This window comes from Leopardus geoffroyi, chromosome A2 (assembly GCF_018350155.1).
Source record: "Leopardus geoffroyi isolate Oge1 chromosome A2, O.geoffroyi_Oge1_pat1.0, whole genome shotgun sequence".
NCBI classification, from domain to species: domain Eukaryota; kingdom Metazoa; phylum Chordata; class Mammalia; order Carnivora; family Felidae; genus Leopardus; species Leopardus geoffroyi.
In genome coordinates, this window is record NC_059331.1 from 62333439 (window position 1) to 62356362 (window position 22924).

At 56.4% G+C, this 22924-nt stretch overlaps 1 protein-coding gene across 2 annotated transcripts in view; it reads left to right on the top strand.

The window, feature by feature from the left end:
• The window catches only part of ADCY1 (adenylate cyclase 1), a 113828-nt gene that overhangs the window by 12893 nt on the left and 78011 nt on the right, over nucleotides 1-22924 (top strand). For both annotated transcript variants that reach the window (XM_045494217.1, XM_045494218.1), the window contains exons 2-3: nucleotides 2194-2343; nucleotides 20550-20668. In XM_045494217.1, the coding sequence (XP_045350173.1) occupies nucleotides 2194-2343; nucleotides 20550-20668 (269 nt within the window). The remainder of the gene's footprint in view (nucleotides 1-2193; nucleotides 2344-20549; nucleotides 20669-22924) is intronic.

A 22924-nucleotide genomic window follows, 5' to 3' on the forward strand; every position in this document is an offset into this window, starting at 1 on the left:
TACTGATCCTGCAAAACCGCCCTTGGTGGTTTCATATGTGCCGGGCTTCTGCCGCCTCCAACAAGGGGTTCCACAAACAGATCACAGGAGCTGATCCCAAATAGAGCAGATGGTCTGAGAGCACAGAGGACACTGCCCTGGTCACTGGGACATGGCACAGGCCCCCCAGGAGGGCCACACCAGCCCCCTCCCCCCCGTGCCTGGCGAGAGGCTGGTTCAGCATCACAGAAGCATTTCCTTCCAGCCCTGCACCTGCTTTAGGCAAGGAGTACTCCAGCTACAGAGGGGCAGTGGGTTAGGGGGACAGAGATGACCAGGGTCAAACGAGGATGACCCAGTCACATGGAGAATGGTCAGGTTGCAGGGAGACAGATGACAGGGAGGTGAGCAGGTGTTACAGAGATGAGTGGGTCACATGGAGGTGAACGGGTCATATGGAGGTGGGCAGGTCACCCGGAGGTGGGCAGGTCACATGGAGGTGAATAGGGACACACAGAGGTAACAAGGTCACCGTGGGCACCGTGGTCATAGGACTCAGGCGGCTCCCTGGACCTGAGGGAGGGCGTGGTGTGTGGGAGGTGCTGTCCCCGGGGGTACGTTCCCGAGTGTGTTGAGACATGAGCTCCAGCAGGTGTATGTGAACCTGGGCCGCCAGGTGTGCTGGCGAGCTCACCCTGGTTTCGGGCAAGGATGGTCATGTGACAGGCCCTGGGGATTCATGTTCCCGGCTTTCTCCTGTTCCTGTCACCTCCTCGAACAGCTCTGCTGTCTGTGACCCCGGCCCTGTGTATCCCTCCTGAGGAACATGTCACACTCTCCTGGGCTTGGACATAGGAGGTGCCATGTGCTCTCCGTGGGCCCTAGTCTGTCCCTGCGTGGCCTGTGTGGTCTCTGCTCTGCACCCCAGCCCCCTGCCCCAGCTCCGGCCCCATCCAGTGCTGCGGGCTCTCCATGCACACGGCTCTCAGTCTGCCCTCCCGCTCGTCCCTGGCGGGGCTGTCTGACCAGAGACTGCTGCTAGCCTGCCTCTGTGTTTCTTTCGTCCCGTACAGTTGTGTGCGGGTCACAGTGCTGGGTGGGGGGCATTTCTGGTTGGTGCAGGAGTAGCAGTGACCCTCAGAACCTGAGGGAAATGCCCACGTCGAATCAGACTCAGAAACCCAACCTCTCTGCAGAGACTGAGGACAGCGGCTTTGTGTGATGCTCAGACACACCGCAGCCCCTGGGGAGGTGGGTGGGTGTCCTCTCTGTCTCTGTGAACGGCCTGGGGGCCCCGTGCCCTGTGCCTAAGAGAGGTGGGACAGACCAGCAGAGGAGGCTGAGTGGGGAAGTGTGGCCCGGTCCTCCCTGGGTCTGCCACGACCTGTGGTGTGGCCATCGTGGGCTCCCTGGTGGTCTGTACTGGCCTTGAATTAAGGCTGCTGAAAGCAGGACGTCCCTCAGGGCCTCCTTCCTGGTCCAGCAGGTGCGAGCCTCCGAGTGTGGTTCTTGGCCGGCACCCCAGACGGGTCCTTCTCGCCAGCCCCTTCCTTATTCCCGTCCCCGGAAGGCAGCGAGAGCCGATCACAGGACTCTGGATGCTCAGTCACCTCGGGTGACGCTTTGTGCTTATGGTGCTGTGGTCCTTTCTTCCTAGTGTTTTTGGTCTGCTCTCCTCCGCTGTTTGGTCACGGAGTGGCTGCTCTCTCCTCGCGCTCATATTTCCTCGGATGGTGACCTGGGGTGACTGTCACGCCCAGCACAGCTCCGCCCAGTGGCTTGGACGCTGTCTCCTCCCCGGAACTCACGGGGTCATCCCTCCCTGTGTGTCCGTGTCCTGGTCTCCTCCTCTTATGAGGACACCAGTCACACGGGCTTCTGGCCCTCCTTGGTGACCTCGTTTTCACGTAATTACCTCCTGGAACATCTCATGTCCAAATGCAGTCCCGCTCTGAGGTCCTGGGGGGCAGAGCTTCCACGTGAATTTGGGGGACGCGCCTGGCATACCGTTCTGCCCCATGACGAGCCCAGGAGGAGGGATGTGCCCGCCTTGACGGCTTGTAGTCATGTGACGCCCACTTCGCGCCGTGGGTCAGGCCGGCCCCGCGGCACCCTAGAGGGTGAGGTCGTCTTGCGGGCCGCTGTCGAGGGCGTTGATCCTCCGTCGAGCTAGCGCCCCACGCGCCTGGTGCTCTGTACTGTTCTCTCCTCCAGCTTGGTGCCAACGCCCTGCTCTTCCTCAGCGTGAACATGTATGGGGTGTTTGTGCGCATCCTGGCCGAGCGCTCCCAGCGGAAAGCCTTCCTGCAAGCCCGGAACTGCATCGAAGATCGGCTGAGGCTGGAGGATGAGAACGAGAAGCAGGTCAGTGTGGTGGGGCTTTTGTTTGCAGGGATACAGCAGGCAGGGGGCGGGGGACATGGAGAGGGGACCTGGAGCGGGACATGGGGCGGGGGACATGGGCGGGGAACCCGGAGTGGGAGCACGGGGTGGGGGGTTTAGGGTGTAGAGAATGGAGCATGGGGTGAGAGACCTGGGGCAGGGAGCCAGGGCGGGGAGGAGGCATGGAGATGGGAGCACGGGGCCAGGAGTGGGGCATGGAGTGGGGATCGTAGGGCAGGGTGAGGGAGCACAGAGTGGAGAGCATGGGGTGTGGGGAGGAGGCACAGAGTGGGGAGATTGGGGTGAGAGGCCTGGGCAGGGGGGACAGAGCTGGGCACATGAATGGGACAGGGTGAGGGGGCACAGAGTGGGGAGTGCGGGCCTGGGGTGTGGAGCAGGGAGCACGGGACCGTAGGGTGGAAGTGGTTAGGGACTTCAGGCCCAGGTGGCCCTCGGCGAGTCAGAGGAGACAGGGCAGCTGCAGTGGGGGCTCCTAGACGTGGAGGTGCAGGTCTGCCACCCTGTGTGGTCCCCAACCTCGGTTTCCATCAGCGAGACAAGGTGTGCCCAGGTGACGCCACAGGGCTGGGGAGTCAGGGAGGGCTGTGGAGCCGAGTGTGGGTGTGTCGCCCTGGAGGGGGCTGAGATGCTAAAAGTGCAGATGGGGGTGTTGTGTTTGCTGGGGGCGGGTGTTGGGGTGGCATTCAGCTGTAGTCAGCTTCCCGGAGCAGGGTGGAGGGAGACGAGGCAGGGCCTGGCCGGTGGGTACAGGGATGGTGGGCCCTGACCTGCCGGCCAGCGTGACCCACGGAGAGGCAGAGCCTCCAGGGCCCTGAGAGTGCCGTGCCCGTGGCCCCGCGCTAGCGGTTCGGCCGTGAGCCTGGGGGGCACTCTGTCTGGCTCCTGCCACAGCCTGGGGGGCAGTGAGGCCACCCACCCCAGTCTAAGGGGTGAGCTGGACTGGTCCCCACCACCTGGAGCCACTGTCAGCCACGTGTCTTCGGGCTGGTCCCTCTCGGCGGTGTCTCCTGGTCTGCTGCTGTCCTGGGGCCCACGGGGTGGTCTGGGAGCCTCAGGCGAGGCCCTCACCAGGGAGAGCCCGGACCGTCTTGCCAGAGTGTCGGGGGCTCAGCCTCATTGTCATGGGCGTGGCTGGTGACTTGCCTGGTACACGAGAGCCCACTGTCTTGCAGATGGAAGGCGTGGAGTCCTGGCTGCGCATTTAAAACCTGCACACGTGTGTTTACTTATAGATACGTAACGCTACCTAGTGTTTACAGTGAAGGTAGGGTGTGGTTTAGAAGTAGACGATGTACGTATGTCTAGACGTGTGTGTGCGTCTGTGGATGGACTTGTCTGTTAGAGATAAGTAGCTGTGCGTATGTGCACATGTGTGTGTGTCACCTGCGTGGACACATATGCATTTGTCCGTGTGCACGTGGATGTGGATGTGTGGAGCATGGGGCAAGCATATGTGTGTATATGTGTCTGTGTGTGTACACACGTGTGTGGGTTTGTATTCATGTGGACTGTGTGTGCACGCCTAGGTTTCTGTACATGCATGTGCATGTGTGTATATGGGGACATGTGTACATGTGCATGCATCCGTGTGGGTGTGTGCATGTGTGTATATGTGTGCATATAAATGTGCACACACGTGTTTTTGTGTATAAGTGTGTACGTGTGCAAACACGTGGATGTGTATGAGTGTGTGCACACACGTGTATATTTGTGTCTGCACGTGTGCGTACATGTGTATATGTGGATGTGAGTATAATTGTGTATGTTTGTGTATAACTGTACACGCGTGTATGCGTGTACACATGCAGATGTGAGTATAAGTGTGCATGTGTGTGCACATGCATGTGTGTGTGCGTGTGTTTGTGTATGCACATGGGTGTGTGCATATGTGTGTGTGGAAGTGTGCATGCGCGTGCAGGGCTGTGAGTGTCTAAGTGTGTGTGTACACATGCACGCACGCACGCATACATGTGTGTATGATTGTGTGTCCTCGGGGGCTGTGCCCTGAGCATTTCTCCAGGCGGGCGTTGCCCCCACCCGCAGACGGTCTCTTGACCACTTCCAAGACGCTTGAGCACAGTGTTGTCGCCCCCACGGGGTCCCGGAGTGGCCCCTTCCAGGCCCCGATGTCCTGGAAAAAGTGGCGTTTCGGGTCGTTCTGTGTGTTTCTAACCTTTGCTTTTCCTCCTGTTTTCTCTCTGTTCTCTGATATCTCTCTCTGCTTGCTCTGTGTTTGTCTATTTTCATTTCTTCCCGTCCATTTGCTGCCTTTCCCGGAGACCACCTGAGGGTCTCCTAATGCCGGTGCACCCCCGGAGGTCAGGGGGGCCTTGTGTGTTGTGGTAGCGGTGGCCTCGGTGTGGGCTGCGTGTGCAGAGACTCCCAGGCGCATGCTCCCCTGACGCCCGCGGCCCCAGCCCCGGGAGTCAGCGGTCACACGCACTCCTGATGCCACGCGGCGGCTGTGCGGGCGCTCAGGCGGGTCCGAAGTGGCCGTGCCAGCAAGGGCGCGTGTTCTCATCCGATGGAGGAGGGAGCCCAATGGAGGCTCAGGGCTGACGTTCATTCGGCAGGGAATCTGCAGAATGGTGAATGTCACCCAGTCCCGCCAACCCAGCGAGTGCTCTGTACTCTCCGGGTCTGGTCTTTGTGTGTGTTCTTTCCCCACGTCGTTATCGTTCTGGTGTCTGTACGATTTTATTTTCTGCATCTTCCCGTGGAGGGTTCTGCCACTGCCTTCAGGCAGCCGCCGCTTCTGCCCTACGTGTGCATGTGCACGTGTGTGACTGTTCCCAGCACAGTGAGACACTGTTTGTTGCTGTTGTTGTTTTAAAATTCTTAATGTTTATTTATTTTTGAGAGAGAGACAGAGAGACAGACAGACAGAGATAGAGTGTGAGCAGGGGAGGGGCAGAGAGAGAGGGAGACCCAGCATCCGAAGCAGGCTCCAGGCTCTGAGCTATCAGCGCAGAGCCCGACACGGGGCTTGAACTCACGGATCGCGAGATCATGACCTGAGCCGAAGTTGGATGCTCAACGGACTGAGCCCCCAGGCGCCCCTAATACTGTTTTAAAAATGTCATTCCCCATGAGCGTCTTTGTTCACAGAGACTTGGTTCCTTCAGTTACATTGTTGGGAGGGCAGATATGACCACGTTTTTCTCCCTGGGTCTGGAGCTGTTGTGCAAATACTGTTGTGCTCTATTTTATCTTTGTAAGTTACACCCAACGGCACTTAGCTCTGGGATGCAGTGGCTCTCTGAGCAGGCCCTGGCGACCCGCCAGAAATGCAGATTCCCAGGCCGGAGGTCCCTGGGTGGGAGGCCTTGGCCCCGGATTCTGGTGCGCCCCGATGATGAGTCTGGTCCTTCACACCCCACTGCCTGTCAGGACGTGGCGCCTCCTGGCCGCTCACTGATGTGGATGCCACTTTCCCGCATGTGCCGTTTGGATTTCTCTGTGGTGTGTGTCCCTGTGTGTGTGGACCAGCCGCTCACTGTGGAGAGGCTGACGTTCCTTTGGGAGGGGCCCCGTGTCCCCAGGCATGTTCCCCTTGCCTCACACTTCTTTGTGTAAAAATTCAGTCGTTCCTATTTTCAGACGCATCGGTCATTTCCTTTGGTGGTTTCATCTGGTGCTTTTGGAACAGGAGGGTGAGAGAGGATGGGTTGTTTCCATGCATCCCTGGCCGTCCCAAGAGTGGGCGAGCTGGACTGTGACTGGCCATGCCTTTCCTGATGGAGCCCGTGGATCGGGTCTGTCACCTGGCAGCGGCTCCCTAGGTGGCCTTGTGACCTGTACTGAGGGTCATGGCCTTCCTCTGGCTGGCCCTGCTGGTTTTAGCTCACGAAGTCCTGTCTGTGGGACAGCAGAGGGGGAGTGCCTCTCAGCGGCTCTCACATATCTACAGGCACTTGGGGCATCACCACTGCCAGGGATCCCCACCTGGCAGGCCCAGGACAGCCAAGAGGTGGCCTGAAGTCCCACGGTTACAGGTGAGGGATGCCCCGACCATGTGGCCTGGGCGTGGTTTGTCTGTGTTTTCATGTTGCAACTTAATTAGTCCAACTTAATAGCAGCTTCTAGGGTGTTCTCCAGACCCTGAGCCAGTAAGACGGTGCCCTGGGTGATGTGGGAGGACGGGATATTGGCAGATGCATCCTGGTTGTGGGAGGGGGTGCCGGGGACACACCCTGATTCTGGAAAGGGGGTCCCAGAGTTCTGGGCGGGGCCGCCGGGGCGTCTGGCTCTGGAACAGTCACTGGTGCAGCCTGCCTGCTGGCTTCTGCGGGAGGCAAGGTTGCTGGCAGGGGGCAGGAATGGGGTCCTGGGTGGGGCGAATGGGGGCGAGCAGAGACAGAGAAACCCAGTGCGCTTGGTGGTCGAGGGGACTCGCTTATTTGTTGTGGCCTCAGCTGGGAGGCCACGGGAGAAGAGGGAGGGAGCCGTGGAAGGTGTGTGACCGAGTGCGGGACTCTGACAGTGCCTGCAGGCAGGAGGCGTGGTTAGACGCACGTTTGGGGTGAAGGCAGAGGGGAGAACTGGGGGTGGGGGCGGGGCACGAGTGTGTACCCAGGAGTCCCCGGGGCTGGAGTCTTCTTGACAGGAGAGGGCAGGGCCCAGAGCAGGCCTTTCACCTCCTGGGGCTGTGCCTGCAGGATGGGCCTGGCTTGTGTGACCACCTGGCCTGCGGGCTTGCAGGAGGGGAAGGGAGGGGAGGGGAGGGGAGAGTGAGGGCCCTGCTCTGAAATGCAAACACCCTGCCTTAGAACCCGTGTCTGTCCAGCAGCCGGGCTGTGTTGCTCTGGGCAGGACCTGTTGGCTGCACTGCTTTGCTCTGGAGTCAGGGGCTGGCGGGCCCTGTCTGCTGTTTGCAGATCCGACACCATGTAGATCAGTTCCTCTTCGGTGCAGGTGGCGGGGTGTCCGGTGCCTGGAACCACTCCCCCGGGAAGGGGGTGCTCATCCCTCCCCTCCCCTTGTGGCTTAGAACTGACAGCTTTCATGTGTGGAGGTAAATGTAGAGGAAAGTACAACCACTGTGGCTGCAAACCCTGAGTTGTTAACCTGGTATTCTGCTCCTGCCCCAGCGTCTCGAAGCTGGGACTGTTGGAACAGCTCTGTAGCCCTTCCCGGGGCAGCCCCTGGACACACAGGGTGTGGGAGAGGGTGGGCGGCAGCCGTCTGCTGCATGGACGCTTGCTTGACTTCTAGAAGGCTCTCTGCCGTACTTGGAAACAGCTACGTGTGTTGTCCGTGTCTCCGAGGAGGACTGCTTTGGGAAGGACTTGGGGGTGCGGAGACCTCCCCCCCTTCCCACCAGATCAGCTCCTGCGCAGGGTCGTGGCCAAGTCCCAGGAGGCGGTGATCCACTGAACTCACTGAGGGCAGTGGAGGCCGACATCCAGGACCCAGGACCTCCCCCCCCCCCCCCCCCCCCCCCCACCGAAACCAGCCACGTTCCCCGTTTCCAGCCCCACGTGTCCCGAGCCACGGCTCAGCAGAAGGTTTGGGTGCACAGATCCCCAAGTTCAAAGACTGAAAGGATGCATTGGGTCTTTTAACAAGGGTCTTCTGCCTTCAGAAAAAAATGTCCAAAGTTGGGTCTTTGAACTAGGAAAGCCGAGGAACACGAAGAAGGGCCTCGGGGACAGTTAAGCGGCTGCAGATGAAGCCGGGTTAAAAATAGATGCGAGGGACATACTCAGGGTGAGTAGACGCCAGGATATCTGAAAACCTGGATGAAACGCACAAGTTCCCAGAAGGGCCTCTGCTATGGAAACTGATTCGAGAAGAAAAACAAGGATTTGGGAAGCCCGTGGCCACTAAAATGTGTTGATGTGGCATCAGAAGTAAGACGTCAGGCTGCCAGCCCCATGTGAGAGCCGAACGGGCGTGCGGAGGTGCGGAGAAGGCACCATTCCAGCCCCGATTGTCCCGGGTCAGCACGGGACAGTCCTCCTGAGTCTCAACACACAGGGCACACGCACATGCGGGGGCGGCCCCGGTTCCCAGCACTGTGTTCACGGGTGTGGCTGCCTGGATGCCTTTTGTCTCCTGGAGCCCAGTGGGGAGTGGGTTTCGTCTGGACCCCTCGGCACGTCAGTGTGCAGTGCGTGGGGTCGAGGCTGGCCAGGGGCCAACACTGCCCTGTGTGTTGTCCCCATGACTGCCCGGACACCGGGGAAGCAGAGCCTGGGCCACAGCGCTCCTCCCTGACTCCACACAGCGCTCCTCCCTGGACCCCCCATAGCAGAGCCCAGGCCGTGGTGCTCCTCCCTGACCGCACCCCCACCCCAGCCACCCCGCAGCAGAGCCCAGGCCACGGTGCTCCTCCCTGGGCCCCCCAGCAGAATCCAGTCGGGCCCCCCAGCAGAGCCCGGGCCACGGCGCTCCTCCCTTGGACCCCCTAGCAGAGCTCGGGCCATGGCACTCCACCCCAGGTCCTCCAACACCCTTGGCTCAGGCCGGCGGCACCAGACCTTCTGACTTGGGCAATGCTGCAGGGGCAGCAAAGGACACCCCCATTCCCCCTGCCGGCAGCCAGCTCTGGAAAGCAGACCTGCTCAGCATTCCTTCCTGCCTTGTGTGTGGGTACCTCGTGGTGGGTGGTCCCACGGGAACAGGGGGCCTCCCTCCTTTTGACTGGATGCCTCGTTCCACCTGCAGTGAGGCAGGCGCATCCCGCTGAGTTCTCAAAGCCCCTCATGTGGCCTTTCCTCGGTGCACGTGCACAGAGAGCAATGCGGCTGTCTCTTCTTTTTTTTTTTTTTTTCTAATACCAAGCAGCCTTGGTCTTTTTTTTTTTTTTTCAACGTTTATTCATTTTGGGGACAGAGAGAGACAGAGCATGAACGGGGGAGGGGCAGAGAGAGAGGGAGACACAGAATCTCGGAAACAGGCTCCCGGCTCTGAGCCAGCAGTCCAGAGCCCGATGCGGGGCTCGAACTCACGGACCGCGAGATCGTGACCTGGCTGAAGTTGGACGCTTAACCGACTGCGCCACCCAGGCGCCCCTGCGGCTGTCTCTTCTTATCGGGACAGTTGTCCTGTGAGATTAGGACCCCACCCTCAGACCTCATTAAGCCTCCTCAAAGCCCCTTCCCCAAATACAGTCACGTGGGGGCTAGGACTTTGACACGCAGGTGTTGAGGGGACACCCTTCAGACCATGGCATCTGCTGCGTCCGTGTGGAAGTCAGGTGTGTGATTTGACAGTGGGGAGAAGCAGGCTGGGCAGCCCCCCCTGGGCTCCTCCCCTTTCTGCTCTGTGTCCTGTGAGGCAGAAGGCCCCGTGGGCACCAGGACCAGGTTCTGGGCCTCGTGAGCGGGTCGCTGACTGTCCCTGGGCTGCTCATCTGCCAGCTCAGATGGCCCTGGTTACTGGCCTGATTAGGATACATTTATGGTAAAAGCGGGTTCTCCGGGTGGGTCTAACTTCCTCACCCAAGTCCTTTGGAAGATGGGTGTTTCCTCTGGCTGGGGCGAGGGGACCTCCGAGGGGCTCTGGGCAGGGGGAGCCCTGGGGGGCCTCGAGATGGAGGGGCCGCATCCAGGAACTGGCGGCCGCGGTGCCGAGAGCAGACCCGGCCCACAGCCAGTGGGGAAACACTCTCCTCTGACCAGCAGGCCAACCTGGTGGATTCGGGTACAGCCTGAGTGAGCTTGGGGGGCTCTGCCTCCGAACCCCGGATGGTGCCGTCTGCAGCTGCCTGCCCTGGGCATGGGGGACCACGCAGAGCGGGCCACTCCATGCTGACCATGGTCCCAAGGGAGAAGATGCCTGGGTTTTAGTTGCTGCGTCTGTGGGAATCACTGGGGAGGGGCCGAGCTTCCTGCCCCATAGAAGTGTCCCCTCCCCCAGTGTCCTCTGAGGCCACTCGGGGGTCTGTGGGGGTCAGCATGGGCCTGGCCCCCCTCCCTCTGCAGCACACGCTTGATTTCTGCTGGTGCAGCCTCAGAGAGAGGCCCAGCCGGAGGCCCCAGTGCTCAGCCGCGTCCAGCCAGGCCCTGCACATGTGTGGACAGGCCCTGGGCTGCTGAGCAGCGGAGGTGGGAGGTTCCTCTCCTCTGTGTGTCCTGGGCCTGACGAGGGACGTCGGTCAGTCTCTGGCTGCCTGTCATGCACGACCCCTTCACTCCCCACGCAGCCCCTCGCGTATCGGCTTGGCCGGAAGCACACGCTGGACGCATCTGTCTGTGATCTCTTCCCTGTCACGGGGACACGGGGTTGCTACAACGCAGCTGGCATGCGAGCATTTCCCACCAACAGGTCAGCTGACCTAGGGCATCCCATGTTGTGAATTGAACTTATGGGTTCATGAGTAAGTTCTAGAGCTGAGGCAGTTATGGATTTCCTGTGTGGGATGGTCATCCATGGCCCCGCACATCTGAATGTCTGGCCCACACCAGGCTCTGGAGACACCGGGACAGCGGGAGCCTGGTGCACTGTGCATGGGACACAGCTCCAGCCAGTCCTGTGGGGTGGGCCGTGTGGAGGAGTGGGAGGTCCATGGGGCGGGCAGCATGGAGAAGGGGCAACGCATCATGAAGTATTTGTCTGGGGCTTTGAAGGATGTGTAGGAGTTTTCCGGTAGAGTTGGAGAAGCGGGAGCAGTAGATGGGCATTTGGGCAGCAGAGAGAGGGGTCACAGGTGTTTACGAGGTAGGGCAGGCAGGACGTGAGCTGCAGCTCTGTGTCCGTTGGCTTGGGGGTGGGGGTCGGGGTGGGGTGGGAGGGCTGCCTGAATGGGTGGTGAAGCTCTGAGGTCTGAGGCTGTCACAGCTGGAGAGTGTGGGGACGGGGTGACAGGCCTCTGAAGGTCACCCTGTAGCTCCCAGGTGGCCTCCCCCCTGCCACCCCCCACAGCCCAGCCGGGAAGCCTGTCTCTTGAGACCCTGCCCCGAGATCAGCCTCCTGGCCCTGGGCCCTGAGCACAGAGGCCTCTGCTCCAAGGGCCCTGCTGTTCCCCAAATTGTGTTAAGTCGTGATCCCAAAGTAACGTATGGCTGTTTATAGAGCGCGTATTTGGTTTGTCATCATACCAAGGAAAATGGGCGTTTTTGATTTCCCACCGCGTGAGGAAATGTGTCAACAGGAAACAGCCCCATTTAAGTGATCTGGGATGACCTCTTAAAGACGTCCGGCCAGTTCCCTGCGCCCTTCAGAAGAACTATAGTCATTAATTCACTTTTAATTAAAAAAAAAAAAAAAAAGCCCTACTGATCTATAGCCTACGTACCATCAATTCAGTTTCCAGTTCGAAACAACAAAACGGCTTTCCCGTAGAGTAACCATTGCGACCATCTAATTTTAGAATATTTTCATCACCCGGAAAGAAACTCGTGCCCCTTGGCCGTGAGTCCCCGCCCCCCTCCCAGACCTAGACACCCCCTGGTCTGTGTCCCGTCTCCGTGGTCTGCCTGTTCCGGATGCTTCTGGCAGATGGGGTTGTACGGTGTGTGGCCTGTGGCACCTGGCTGCCCTCCCCGAGTGTCGGGTTGTCGAGGTGCATCCGCATTGCAGCGTGTGTCGGAGCCGCTCGGTTCCTCGTGGCTGAGTGGGCACCTGCCATGGGGAGGGTCTGCGTCCTGCGGTCTGTCTGTCGGTTGGTGGGCGTCCTGGTTGTCCCCGTTATAGACCACGCTGCTGAGAATGCTCCCGCGGGAGTGTCGGGAGGTGGAAGTCATTTCTCTGGGCTGGATGGCTGGGGTGCAATCGTGGGCTCACGAGCTGAGTGTTGAGCTTGGAGGACCGGCCAGGCTTCCCGGCGGGGCGTTGCCATCTTCCGTTCCCACCGGCCACGCACCAGTGTTCTCTCCATGCTCGGCTTCTGTGTTTTCTCTTGACTGAGCTTTTTAGTTTGAGCTGATTATAGATTCACATGTAGTTGTGAGAAACCACGTGGGCATCCTGGGTAGTCACCATGTTTCCCCATGGCAGGAGGCCGAGCCGGAGCAGCCCAGACACAGAACGTTCCGGCGCCATGTGGACCCCCACCTCTCCTCCCCACATCCAGTCTCATGCTGGCAAACACCAATCTGTTGTCTGTTTCTGTAAATGTGTCATCGCAGGAGTGACTGTATGTGGAATCATACACGTGTAGACTTTCGGGACTGGAGGTTGTTGCTGTATCAGCAGCTCACCCCCTGTATTGCCAGTGGTGTTCCATGGTGTGGATGGACCTCTCAGCTGCTGGAGGACAAATTGATGGTTTCCAGTTTGGGGCTGTCATGGGAAGAGTTGTTGGAATTCCTACAGTTCCTTGTGTGAACGTAAGTCTTTGTTGCTGTGGCGTGAACGTCCAGGAGTACCGTTGCTGGGCCGTGTGGCATGTTCACTGAGAAATCGTGAAGCCGCTTTCCAGAGCGCTCGGATCGCTTTTTACTCCAAGCAAAGCATGAGGGATCCCGTTTCTCTGCGCTCTCGCCGGCAGGTGCTGGTGTCACTGTTTTCTGTTGTAACACTTCTGATAGGTGTGTACTGATGTATCATGGTGACTGTAATTTGCATTTCCCTCGTGGCTGTGATGTTGAACATCTCTTCAGGTGGTTATTTGCCACCTCCGTGTCCTCTTTGGAGAAATTTCTGTTGTCTCTGCCCATTTTCTTATTGGATCTATTGATCTATCAATCTATCTATCTATCGTCTATGTATTACTATCTAACTGGAGCTATCATCTATCTATGTAATCTATCTATCTGTCATCTATCTGTCTAAGGGAATCAGTCTATTAATCTATCTATCTATGTATCTATCTTTCTATCATCTATCATATCAAGCTATCTATCTATCTCATCTATCATCTGTCATATCAATTTATCATATTTATCTTTCATCTATTATTTATCATATCAGTCTGTCATATTTACCTATCACATCTGTCATCCATCTGTCATCTATCTATCATCATAATCATCATTATCATCCAACTTTTATTCTTAAGCCTTGAGAGTTCTTTATATATTATAGAATATATAATATTCTTTGGCAGGTATGTGGTTTGCAAACATTTCCTCCCAGTGTTAGCTTGTCTTTTAGTCCCTCTTAACAAATCTTTTGCAGAGCAAATGCTTCTGATTCTGATGAAGTTGGGTTTGTGAACTGACTCTTTTATGCATTGTGCTTTTGGTGTCCAGTCCTAGAACTCTTTGTCTGGCCCTAGATCCCAAGGATTTCTCTTAAGTTTTTTCCTAAAAGTTTGAAAGTTTATATATGTTTTTACATAGAACTGTGTGATCTATTTTGAGTTAATATTTGTATAATGTGTGAGTTTTAGATCAAGGTTCATTTTTTTTTTTTTTTTTTTGCCTGTGGGTGTCTATTGTCCATCAGTTGAAAATGCTATATGTCTTCCATTGCCATTTTCCCCAGTTTTATTGAGATACAATCAACATAATGTCGTATAAGTTTAAAGCATACAACATACATGATATACGTATAGGTTGTGAGATGATGACCACAGTAAGTTTAGTTAACATCCTTCACCTACCATAGTTACAGGTTTCTTTTTTCTTGTGATGGGAATTTAAGACCTACTCTCATCAGCTTCCAAGTGTACAATATGGTTAACTACAGTCATCGTTCTGTGTATCACATCCCCAGAACTTACTTATTTTATAACTGGAAGCTTGTACTTTTTGACCACCCTGCTCCCTGTGCCCATTTTGCCTGCCCCCCCCCCCAACTCTGGCAACCACCCAGTCTGTTCTTTGCATCTCTGAGCTCAGTTTTTAAAGATTCCACATGTAAGTGAGGCTCTACAGTGTTTCTGTTTCTCTGATTTACTTCACTTAGCATAATACCCCTTAGGTCCATCCATGTTGTCACAAATGGCAGGATTTCCTTCTTCTTATGGTGGGAAAATGTTCCATCATATACGGGTACCATATTTTCTTTACGCATTCATCCATCGATGGACATTGAGGTTGTTTCCACGTCTTGGCTGTTGTAAATAATGCTGGATGTATGGTAGTTCTGTAGACCTCCTCCACTGAACTGCTTTTCTGTGGTTGTCAAAAATCAGTTGTGTGTATTTGTGGGAGTCTATTTCTTGGGTCTGTGTTGTGTCCCGTTGCTCTATGTGTTTATCCTTCCACACGGTCTTGGTTAATGTGGCTGTATAATAAATCTCGAAATCAAGTAGAGTGATTCCTCCCACTTTGCTGTTCTTTTTCGGAAGGATTTTAGTTGTTATTGTTTCTTAGCTTTTCTATATAAGTTTTAGAATAATCTGCCCTATAGCTACTAAAATCTTTACAGGGATTTTGATAGGATCCGTGTTAAGTGGAGAATTGACATCTTTACTGTATTGAGTCTCCCCGTCCATGAACATGGTGTGTCTCCCCATTTATTTGGATCTTCTTTAAGTTCTTTAACCAGTGTTTTGTGGTTCTCAGCATGCAAGTCCTGTACATGTTTTGATATGTTTACCCCTATCAATTCCATTTTTTGAGTGATTGCAAGTAAGATTGTAATTCTTTTTAAAGTTTATTTATTTTGAGAGAGAGCATGTGCATACAAGCAGGGGAGGGGGAGAGAGAGAGGAAGAGAGAGAAGCCCAAGCAGGCTCTGTGCTGTCAGCATGGAGCCTGATGTGGGGCTGGATCCTATGAACTGTGAGATCCTGACCTGAGCTGAAATCGCGAGTCTAATGCTTAACTGACTGAGCCACCTAGGCTCCCTGAGATTGTATTTTTTATATCAATGTCCACGTGGTCATTCTTAGTATGTAGAAATACAACTGCTTTTTGTACATTGATATTGTATCCTGCAACTATCTACTTTGCTTGTTCATCATTCTTTGCTTGTTCTACCAAGTTTTTCTGGGGAGAGGGTATTGTTTTGTTTGTTATTATTTTTGTTCTTTTGATGTTTTACTTTGGTATGGTTTTGCAGAGTCCTTCATATTTCTTATATGGACCATCAGGTTATCTGCAAATATTTGTAGTATTATTTCTTCTTTCCAATATGTATGCCTTTTATTTCCTTTTTGCCTTGTTTCATGCACTGTACTTTCTAGTGCTATGTGTTGAATAAAAGTGGGAAAAGCAGACATCCTTGGCTTGCTCCTGGTAAAAGCGTTTAGGGTTTCACCATTAAGTGTGATACTTGCTGTAGGCTTTTTCTGGTGGTTCTTTATCAAGAAGGGGAAGTTACCCTCTCTTCCTATTTTTCTGAGTGTTTGTTTCATCAGGAATTGATGTTGAATTTCGTCAAATTCTTTTTCTGAATAAATTGCGATGCGATTAAAACGTTTTTTAAATTTGAGTATAGATTATAATTGCAGTGTAACTACAGTGTGCAACAGCATATGTACAATGTTACGTTAATTTCTGGTATAGAACATAGTGATCTGACAGGTGTATGGTTATGCTATGCTCGCCACAAGTGTAGATATGTGACTTTTATTCTATGTATGTTGATATGGTGTATAACATTGATTGATATTTCAATATTGGACTGGTTATGGTGTGTCTCCTGATGAAATTTGGGTCAGTTGTTGGTGTGTATTGCTGACACGCTAATATTGTGTTAAGGGTTTTTACTTCCATGTTCTGTAGGGACATTAGTCTGTAGTTTTCTTTTAGTCTTGGTCCGGTTTTGGTGTCAGATAATATTAACTTTCTATAATGAATTGGGATGTGTTTCCTCAGTATAAGGTGATATCTCACTATGGTTTTAATTTGTATTTCCCTGATGATTAATGATGGGCATCTTTTTATTTATTTATTTATTTATTTATTTTTCAACGTTTATTTATTTTTGGGACAGAGAGAGACAGAGCATGAATGGGGGAGGGGCAGAGAGAGAGGGAGACACAGAATCGGAAACAGGCTCCAGGCTCTGAGCCATCAGCCCAGAGCCCGACGCGGGGCTCGAACTCACGGACCGCGAGATCGTGACCTGGCTGAAGTCGGACGCTTAACCGACTGCGCCACCCAGGCGCCCCTATGGTGGGCATCTTTTTATGCACCTGTTGGCCATCTATGTGTCTTTTTGGAGAAATGTATAATCAGATTCTCTGCTCATTAAAAAAAAAATTTTTTTTAACATTTATTTATTTTTGAGACAGAGACAGACAGAGCGTGAGCATGGGAGGGGCAGAGGGAGAGAGGGAGACACAGAATCCGAAGCTGGCTCCAGGCTCCGAGCTGTCAGCACAGAGTCCGATGCGGGGCTTGAACCCACAAACTGTGAGATCATGACCTGAGCCGAGGTCAGATGCTTAACCGGCTGAGCCACCCAGATGCCCCTAAAATTTCCATTTGATTTTCTTCTGCATCTTCTATTTCTTTGCTGGAGGTTTTTTGTTTTTGTTTTTGTTTTTTCATTTTTTCAAGTGTATTTGTGGTTATTTGTTAAATTATTCTTACAATAGCTGTTTTCAAATGTTGTTAGTTATTCTAACTATTCTGTTAATCTTGGTGCTGTTGTCTGTGGGTTGTTTTCATTCATTTGTTGAGAATGTTCTGGTTCTTGATCAGAACCTGGATTCCAGGGTATTATGTGTGAGAGTCTGGGTCTTTGTTTGGCCCTTGTGTTTTGGCTGGGTTTCCGTGATGTGGCTTGCCAGGGAGGGGCTGCCACCTTGATACTTCAGGAGGGGCTGCACGACGGGCCTCTGTTGGGACTCGTGAGCTCTCGGTCTCCCCTGACTCCAAGCAGCGGGGTGTGCGTGCTCCCAGCCAGAAGGGCCAGGTTCCTGGTACCCTTGTGTGGTTGGTGCCCCCCTCACAGCCGGCGGAGAGTGGAGGTGTGTGCAAGTTTCGGCGGTCTGCCTGGAGTAGGGTGATTGCTGTCTATGGTTTTCTTCTCGTGTAGCTGCCCCCATCCTGGTCCTTTGGCCGGAGAGAGCTGGGTTTTGGGGAGCATGCTGTGATGCCTGCTGGGGGCATTTCTGGGCCACCCCGGCTCCAGTGCTCAGTCTGGGGTACGCGGCAAATGGAGAGACCGAGGCCTTACCCCTGAGCTGCTGCTTGGTCCCCACGTCTGTGCCTCCTTCCCTATGCCTTTCAGAGTCTTCTGATGCCTTTCACGTGTGGTGCCCGGGACTTCAGTGCACGTAGCGGGGGTGGGAGTGGGGAGTCTGGAAAATACTTGTGTGTCTCCTAGAAGCAGGGTCCTCACAACTGTTACGTACATATCGAATGTTTTTAAAGAAGCATATGCGTATTTTAAGTCACATTTTGATAGCCGAGATAAGTGTAACCAAAGTTTGTAGGAGGCTGGGATACTTTGTATGATCCGTATTCATAAATTTGTCCCTTTGATTTCTGGCCTCGTATTTTATTTTGCTGCTTAGAACGTATCAGTGTTGTCTGCTTCTGAAGCCGTGTTGTTGCTGCTTGGGGCTTTAGGGCTTGATTTGAGACTGGATGTGGATTTCAGGGAGTATCCGTATGATGTCAGGCAGCGACTTTGTCCCAGGTTTTGCTGTTTTTAACTGGGGATGGGTGCTTGAACTTGCCAGATGGCGTTCTGCTCCCTGTGGGAAAGGTTGTGCGCTCTCGCTCTTGGTTATGTGTGTCGGCTCATTAATCTCGTGGGGGAGCTGGGCTGATGCCTAGTCTTTGGTGGGAAATGCATTTCCTGTGACAATGGCTTATGCAAGCGAGAGCATTCCTGTCCCCTCATATGTGAATTGCAGGGAGGCCCCTTATGGCTAATGTGGCAGAGCTGACCCATGCAGCCCTTACCACCCAGTCTCCTCTGGTAACTGGTCTGCCATTGTTAATGCGGGGACCTCATCCTCATTAATCAAGATGGCAGGTAGAGATCCAGCCATCATGCCTATATTCCCAGCAACAGACAGGCTGTCTATAAGGAACATTCCAGAAGCTCTCATGTGGCCATTTGGACCCTATCTCACTGGCCACATCTGGCCACAGTGGGAGGCTGGATGATGTAATGTGTATTTCAGGTTGTCAGGCCTAGGTATCAGTAAGCGGCTAGACAGTTGTGCTAGGGGTGGAGAAGGGCTCTGGGGACAGTGGCCGGCTCTACCCTGGCATCTCTCCCAACACCCAGCACCTGGCACCACGTCTTTCCTGTCTCTGCCTTTCCGGGTCCTCCTTCCATCCCGTTGTAGGTGCAGGTGAGGGACCTGAGCACACCCGGAGGTGTGGCAAGTGTGGTGGGGAGTGGGGCACCGTGGCGCTGCAGCCCTTCTCAGAGCACCTGCCGCCCAGTCCCTGTGACGGGATGGGGTTCGGCTAGGGCCGAACCGACCATCCGAGGGGCAGAGCAGGGATGCTGGGCCATACTGCCGTCCTTTCCAGGGACCCTCGTGCAGGGCACTTGGCGGTAGTGCCCACTGAGTCCCTGGATGTGGCTTGGCCACCCAGGGGGCCCAGGGGTGTGGGGCCCTGTGACGCCAGGCCTTCCCCGGAGAGAATGCGAGCTGCCCTGTGTTCTTGGTGCCTTCCGTGGGTGGCCTTCCGTGGTGTCTGGCTCCTTGTGTTTCCCCGCCTTGTGCCTCGGGGCATCTCCAGAAGCTTCCGGGTGTGCTCATGTTGCTGCTGCTGCTGCCCTGTGGTGGCCCAAGTGAGCCCCTGCCCGAGCTCCCCCACCTCCCACATGGCCTCACCCCAGCGGCCCCTCAGCTAAGGAAGGGGTTGGCATCCACCCGGCCAGGCCTCGGGCACATACCTGCTCCCACAGCCCGGGCGGCGGCCTTTTTGTCCCTGGGGCTGTGCTCGCAGGCTCAGCCTGGACATTTCTGTGTCCCCTCCGAGGCCCGTCTCCCCAGGTGACCGAATGTCGAGAGTGGCCACGGGCCGTGGCACTGTTGCGATGTCCCTCATCTGCATCGGAGTCTGTCCAGTCAGTAGCTGTGTGGGTTGGCCTCGGGGTGGCGCCGGGCCTCGCTCAGGACACAGGGCTCGGGCACAGGCTCCAGGGCCAGGACCGTGACAGGCCTCGTTGACACAGGCTTAGCTCTACGCGGGACCTCCCGGCGCCGGGTCTGGCCTTCCCCCTGGAAGTCTACATGGAGACACATTACCTGGGGGGACTTTGCAAGGGCCTGTAGTACTTTTTCCTGGACATGTGCCCTGCTCTGTGGAGTCTGGAGCGAGAGGGGTGAAGCCCTCCCAGCCCCAGAGGTCTGCTGGGCTCTGTGACTGCTGTCACTGCTGCTTCAATGGTCCTCCTGAGGTGGTCACACGGGACTGTGGCTGCTGCAGTCAGGGATGTGGCCTCACACACTGCAGAGTGGAGTGGATCCAGGGCCCGGTTGGTAGGGGGACCCGGCTGCCTGCTCTGGGCTGGGGGTGGTGCAGGTGTCCGAGGGCTTTGCCAGAGTTCCTGTTGATGGGACAGGCCACGGCCGAGGGGCTGGGGGCCTAGGGGGAGCCGGGCCGCAGGGATGGAATGGGAGGCAGGCTTCTCCCGCCCCCTCTCAGGCCGCGTTTGCTCTCGGAAGCAGGCTGTGCCACCTAACTCTGTGCGGGATTTAAACTCTGACCTGTCTGCTTTCCGAAGCAGGGTGGGAAGGGGGGTGAGGAGAACAGGGATGGGCCTCGGGTGTGGCGGCTGGTCGGGGGCCAGTGGGGTGAGGTCAGGCAGGGCGGGGAAGACAGGCAGTCTGGATGAGGAAACTGAGGCCCTGGAGTAGCGGGCTCCTCTGGAAAAGCCTAGACGTTTGTTCCATTCTCTGTGGGGAAAGAAACATCTGAGCCCCGCAGGGAAGGGAGAAACCAGGAGGCAAGGCCAGGGCAATGGGCCACGCTGCTTATCTCTGAGAGGTGAGGGGACCATTTTGTCCTGGGAGACGGGCCCTTGCAGCCCGTCTCGAGGTCCCTCTCAGGGCCGTGTCGGGCGGTGGGGTGGGGAGTGAGGCCGGGCTGTCCCACTTGGAGGCAGTGGTGTCCCCCGCCCCCTTGACCCCTGCTCAGTGAAGCCAGGGCACATGGGCGTGTGGGCACGAAGAACGGGTGGGGGGCCCGGAGGGGCCTGTGTTTTCTGGGGGCGATATTGGCGCTTTTCCAGCCCTCTGGGAGCAGTTACTTGTGCGATGACCGTCCAGGCCTGGGCATGACCCTCTGGGACTCAGGGGCCAGGCACAGTCTGCAGCCCCCGTGCAGGGCTCAGCAGAGACCTTGGTGGGGTGACGGGTCTCGCAGGAGGCCCCTGCTGTATCATGCGGGCCCGTCTCCCCTGTCCAGGAGCGGCTGCTCATGAGCCTTCTGCCCCGGAATGTTGCCATGGAGATGAAGGAGGACTTCCTGAAGCCCCCCGAGAGGATTTTCCACAAGATTTACATCCAGCGGCATGACAACGTGAGGTAGGGCTGGCTCTGTCCTGGCAATGGTGGGCTTTGGGGCACTGAGTGAAAGTGGAGGAGGGGAAGGGGGGAGGAGGAGGGGGGAGGAGGAGGGGGAGGGGGTAAGATGGAGGAGGGGGGAAGACGGAGGAGAGGGGAGGAGAAGGAGGAGGGGGGAGGAGAGGGGAGGGGGAAGAGGGAGGAGGGGGAGGGGAGGTGTAGGAGGAGGGGGAGGAGGGGGGAGAAGGGAGGGAGAGGAAGGAGGAGGGGGAAAGAGGGAGGAGGGGGAGGGGGGAAGAGGGAGGTGGGGAGGGGGAGGAGGAGGGGAAGGGAGGGGGAAGAGGGAAGAGGAGGAGGAGGAGGAGAGGGGAGGGGGAAGAGGGGGAGGGGGAGGAAGGGAGGGAGCAGGAGGGGGGAGGGGGAGGTATAGAAGAAAGGGGAGGGGAGGGAGGGGGGAGAAGGGAGGGGGAGGTGTAGGAGGAGGGGGAAGGGGGAGGAGGGAGAGAGGAAGGATGAAGTGGAGGGGGAGGTGTAGGGGGAGGAGTGGGAGGTGTAGGGGGAGGAGGGGGAGGGGAAGGATGAGGTGTAGGGGGAGGAGGGGGAGGGGAAGGATGAGGTGTAGGGGGAGGAGGGGGAGGGGAAGGATGAGGTGTAGGGGGATGGGGAGGAGGGGGAGGATGAGAGGGATGGGAAGGATGAGGTGGAGGGGGAGGGGAAAGATGAGGGGGAGGGGGAGGGGGTAGGAGGGAAGGAGGTGTAGGAGGAGGGGGAGAGGAAGGAGGAGGAGGGGGAGAGGGGAGAAGGGAGGGGGAGGTGTAGAAGAAAGGGGAAGGGGGAGGAGGGAGAGGGGAAGGATGAAGTGTGGGGGAGGGGGAGGAAGGGAGTGAGCAGGAGGGGGGAGGGGGAGGTATAGAAGAAAGGGGAGGGGAAGGAGGAGAAGGGGGAGGGGGAGAAGGGAGGGGGAGGTGTAGGAGGAGGGGGAAGGGGGAGGAGGGAGAGGGGAAGGATGAAGTGGAGGGGGAGGTGTAGCGGGAGGAGGGGGAGGGGAAGGATGAGATGTAAGGGGAGGAGGGGGAGGGGAAGGATGAGATGTAGGGGGAGGAGGGGGAGAGGAAGGATGAGGTGGAGGGGGAGGGGAAGGAAGGGGAGGGGAAGGATGAGGGAAGAAGGGGAGGGGGAGGAGGGAGGGAGGGGGAGGAGGGAGGGAGGTGTAGGGGGAGGGGAAAGAGGAGGAGAGGGGGAGAAGGGAGGGGGAGGTGTAGGAGGAGGGGGAAGGGGGAGGAGAGAGAGGGGAAGGATGAAGTATAGGGGGAGGGGGAGGAGGGGGAGGGGAAAGATGAGGTGGAGGGGGAGGGGGGAGGGGGAGGGAGAGGAGGGGGAGGGGAAGGATGAGGTACAGGGGGAGGGGGAGCGAGGGGGAGGATGAGGTGTAGGAAGAGGGGGAGGAGGAGAAGGTGGAGGAGGGGAGGGAATGGAGGGGAGGCCCCTGTTTGAGGGGAGGCCCAGGTGAGCAGACCTGCCGGGTGTGGTGACTCCTTGGGTGACCGGTGTCACAGCTGCTCTGGCCCTCTTGGCACACCCTCCACGTCCTGCGTGGCTGGAGATGGTCGGCACTCTGTCTTGAGCCCCCTTTGGGCAGTGGCGTTGGGGTGGGAGTTGGCCCACGTCAGGCTAAAGCTGAGCGTCATTCTCCTTGGTGCCAGGGTCTGGGGTGGCCTAGACCTCTGCTTCTCTTGTGGCAGCCCCAGGAGGTAGAGAGTGTTCCCATTTTACAGGTGAGGACACTGAGCCCTCAGGCGAACCAGCTTGCCCCCCGTGGTTTGCTTCCTTGTTTTAAAAGACACGATTAAAAACAATTTTATCCTGTTAAATCGCGTGATCCCTTTTAGGTACTTGGACTGGCTGAGCGTTGCGCTTCACCTAAGCGCCACTCAGGCAGGCGGTGGTGGTTGCAACACCGACGTTCTCTCCCTTCTCAGTGTTCTTCTGGGTCTTCTGGGTGTTGGTGTCAGGCCTCCCTGCCCCTGGGCCCCTGCAGACACAGAAGGATAAAGCCCCTTGTGTTTGTTTTGAGTGCTGTGGACTGGGACCCCTCAGGCAGGTGCTAGCCCACCTGGAATGAGCCAAGGCCTGCGGCTGCCCTCCCGTCCCCACCAGGCCCCTGAGCCATCCCTGTGTGCCAGCCAGCCTGCCAGCGCCACACACTGACTCCTACTGCGGGGTCTCTCGGGAGGGACCAGTGGTGTTCTCTGCGGAGAACGCAGCGCCCGGTGTGTG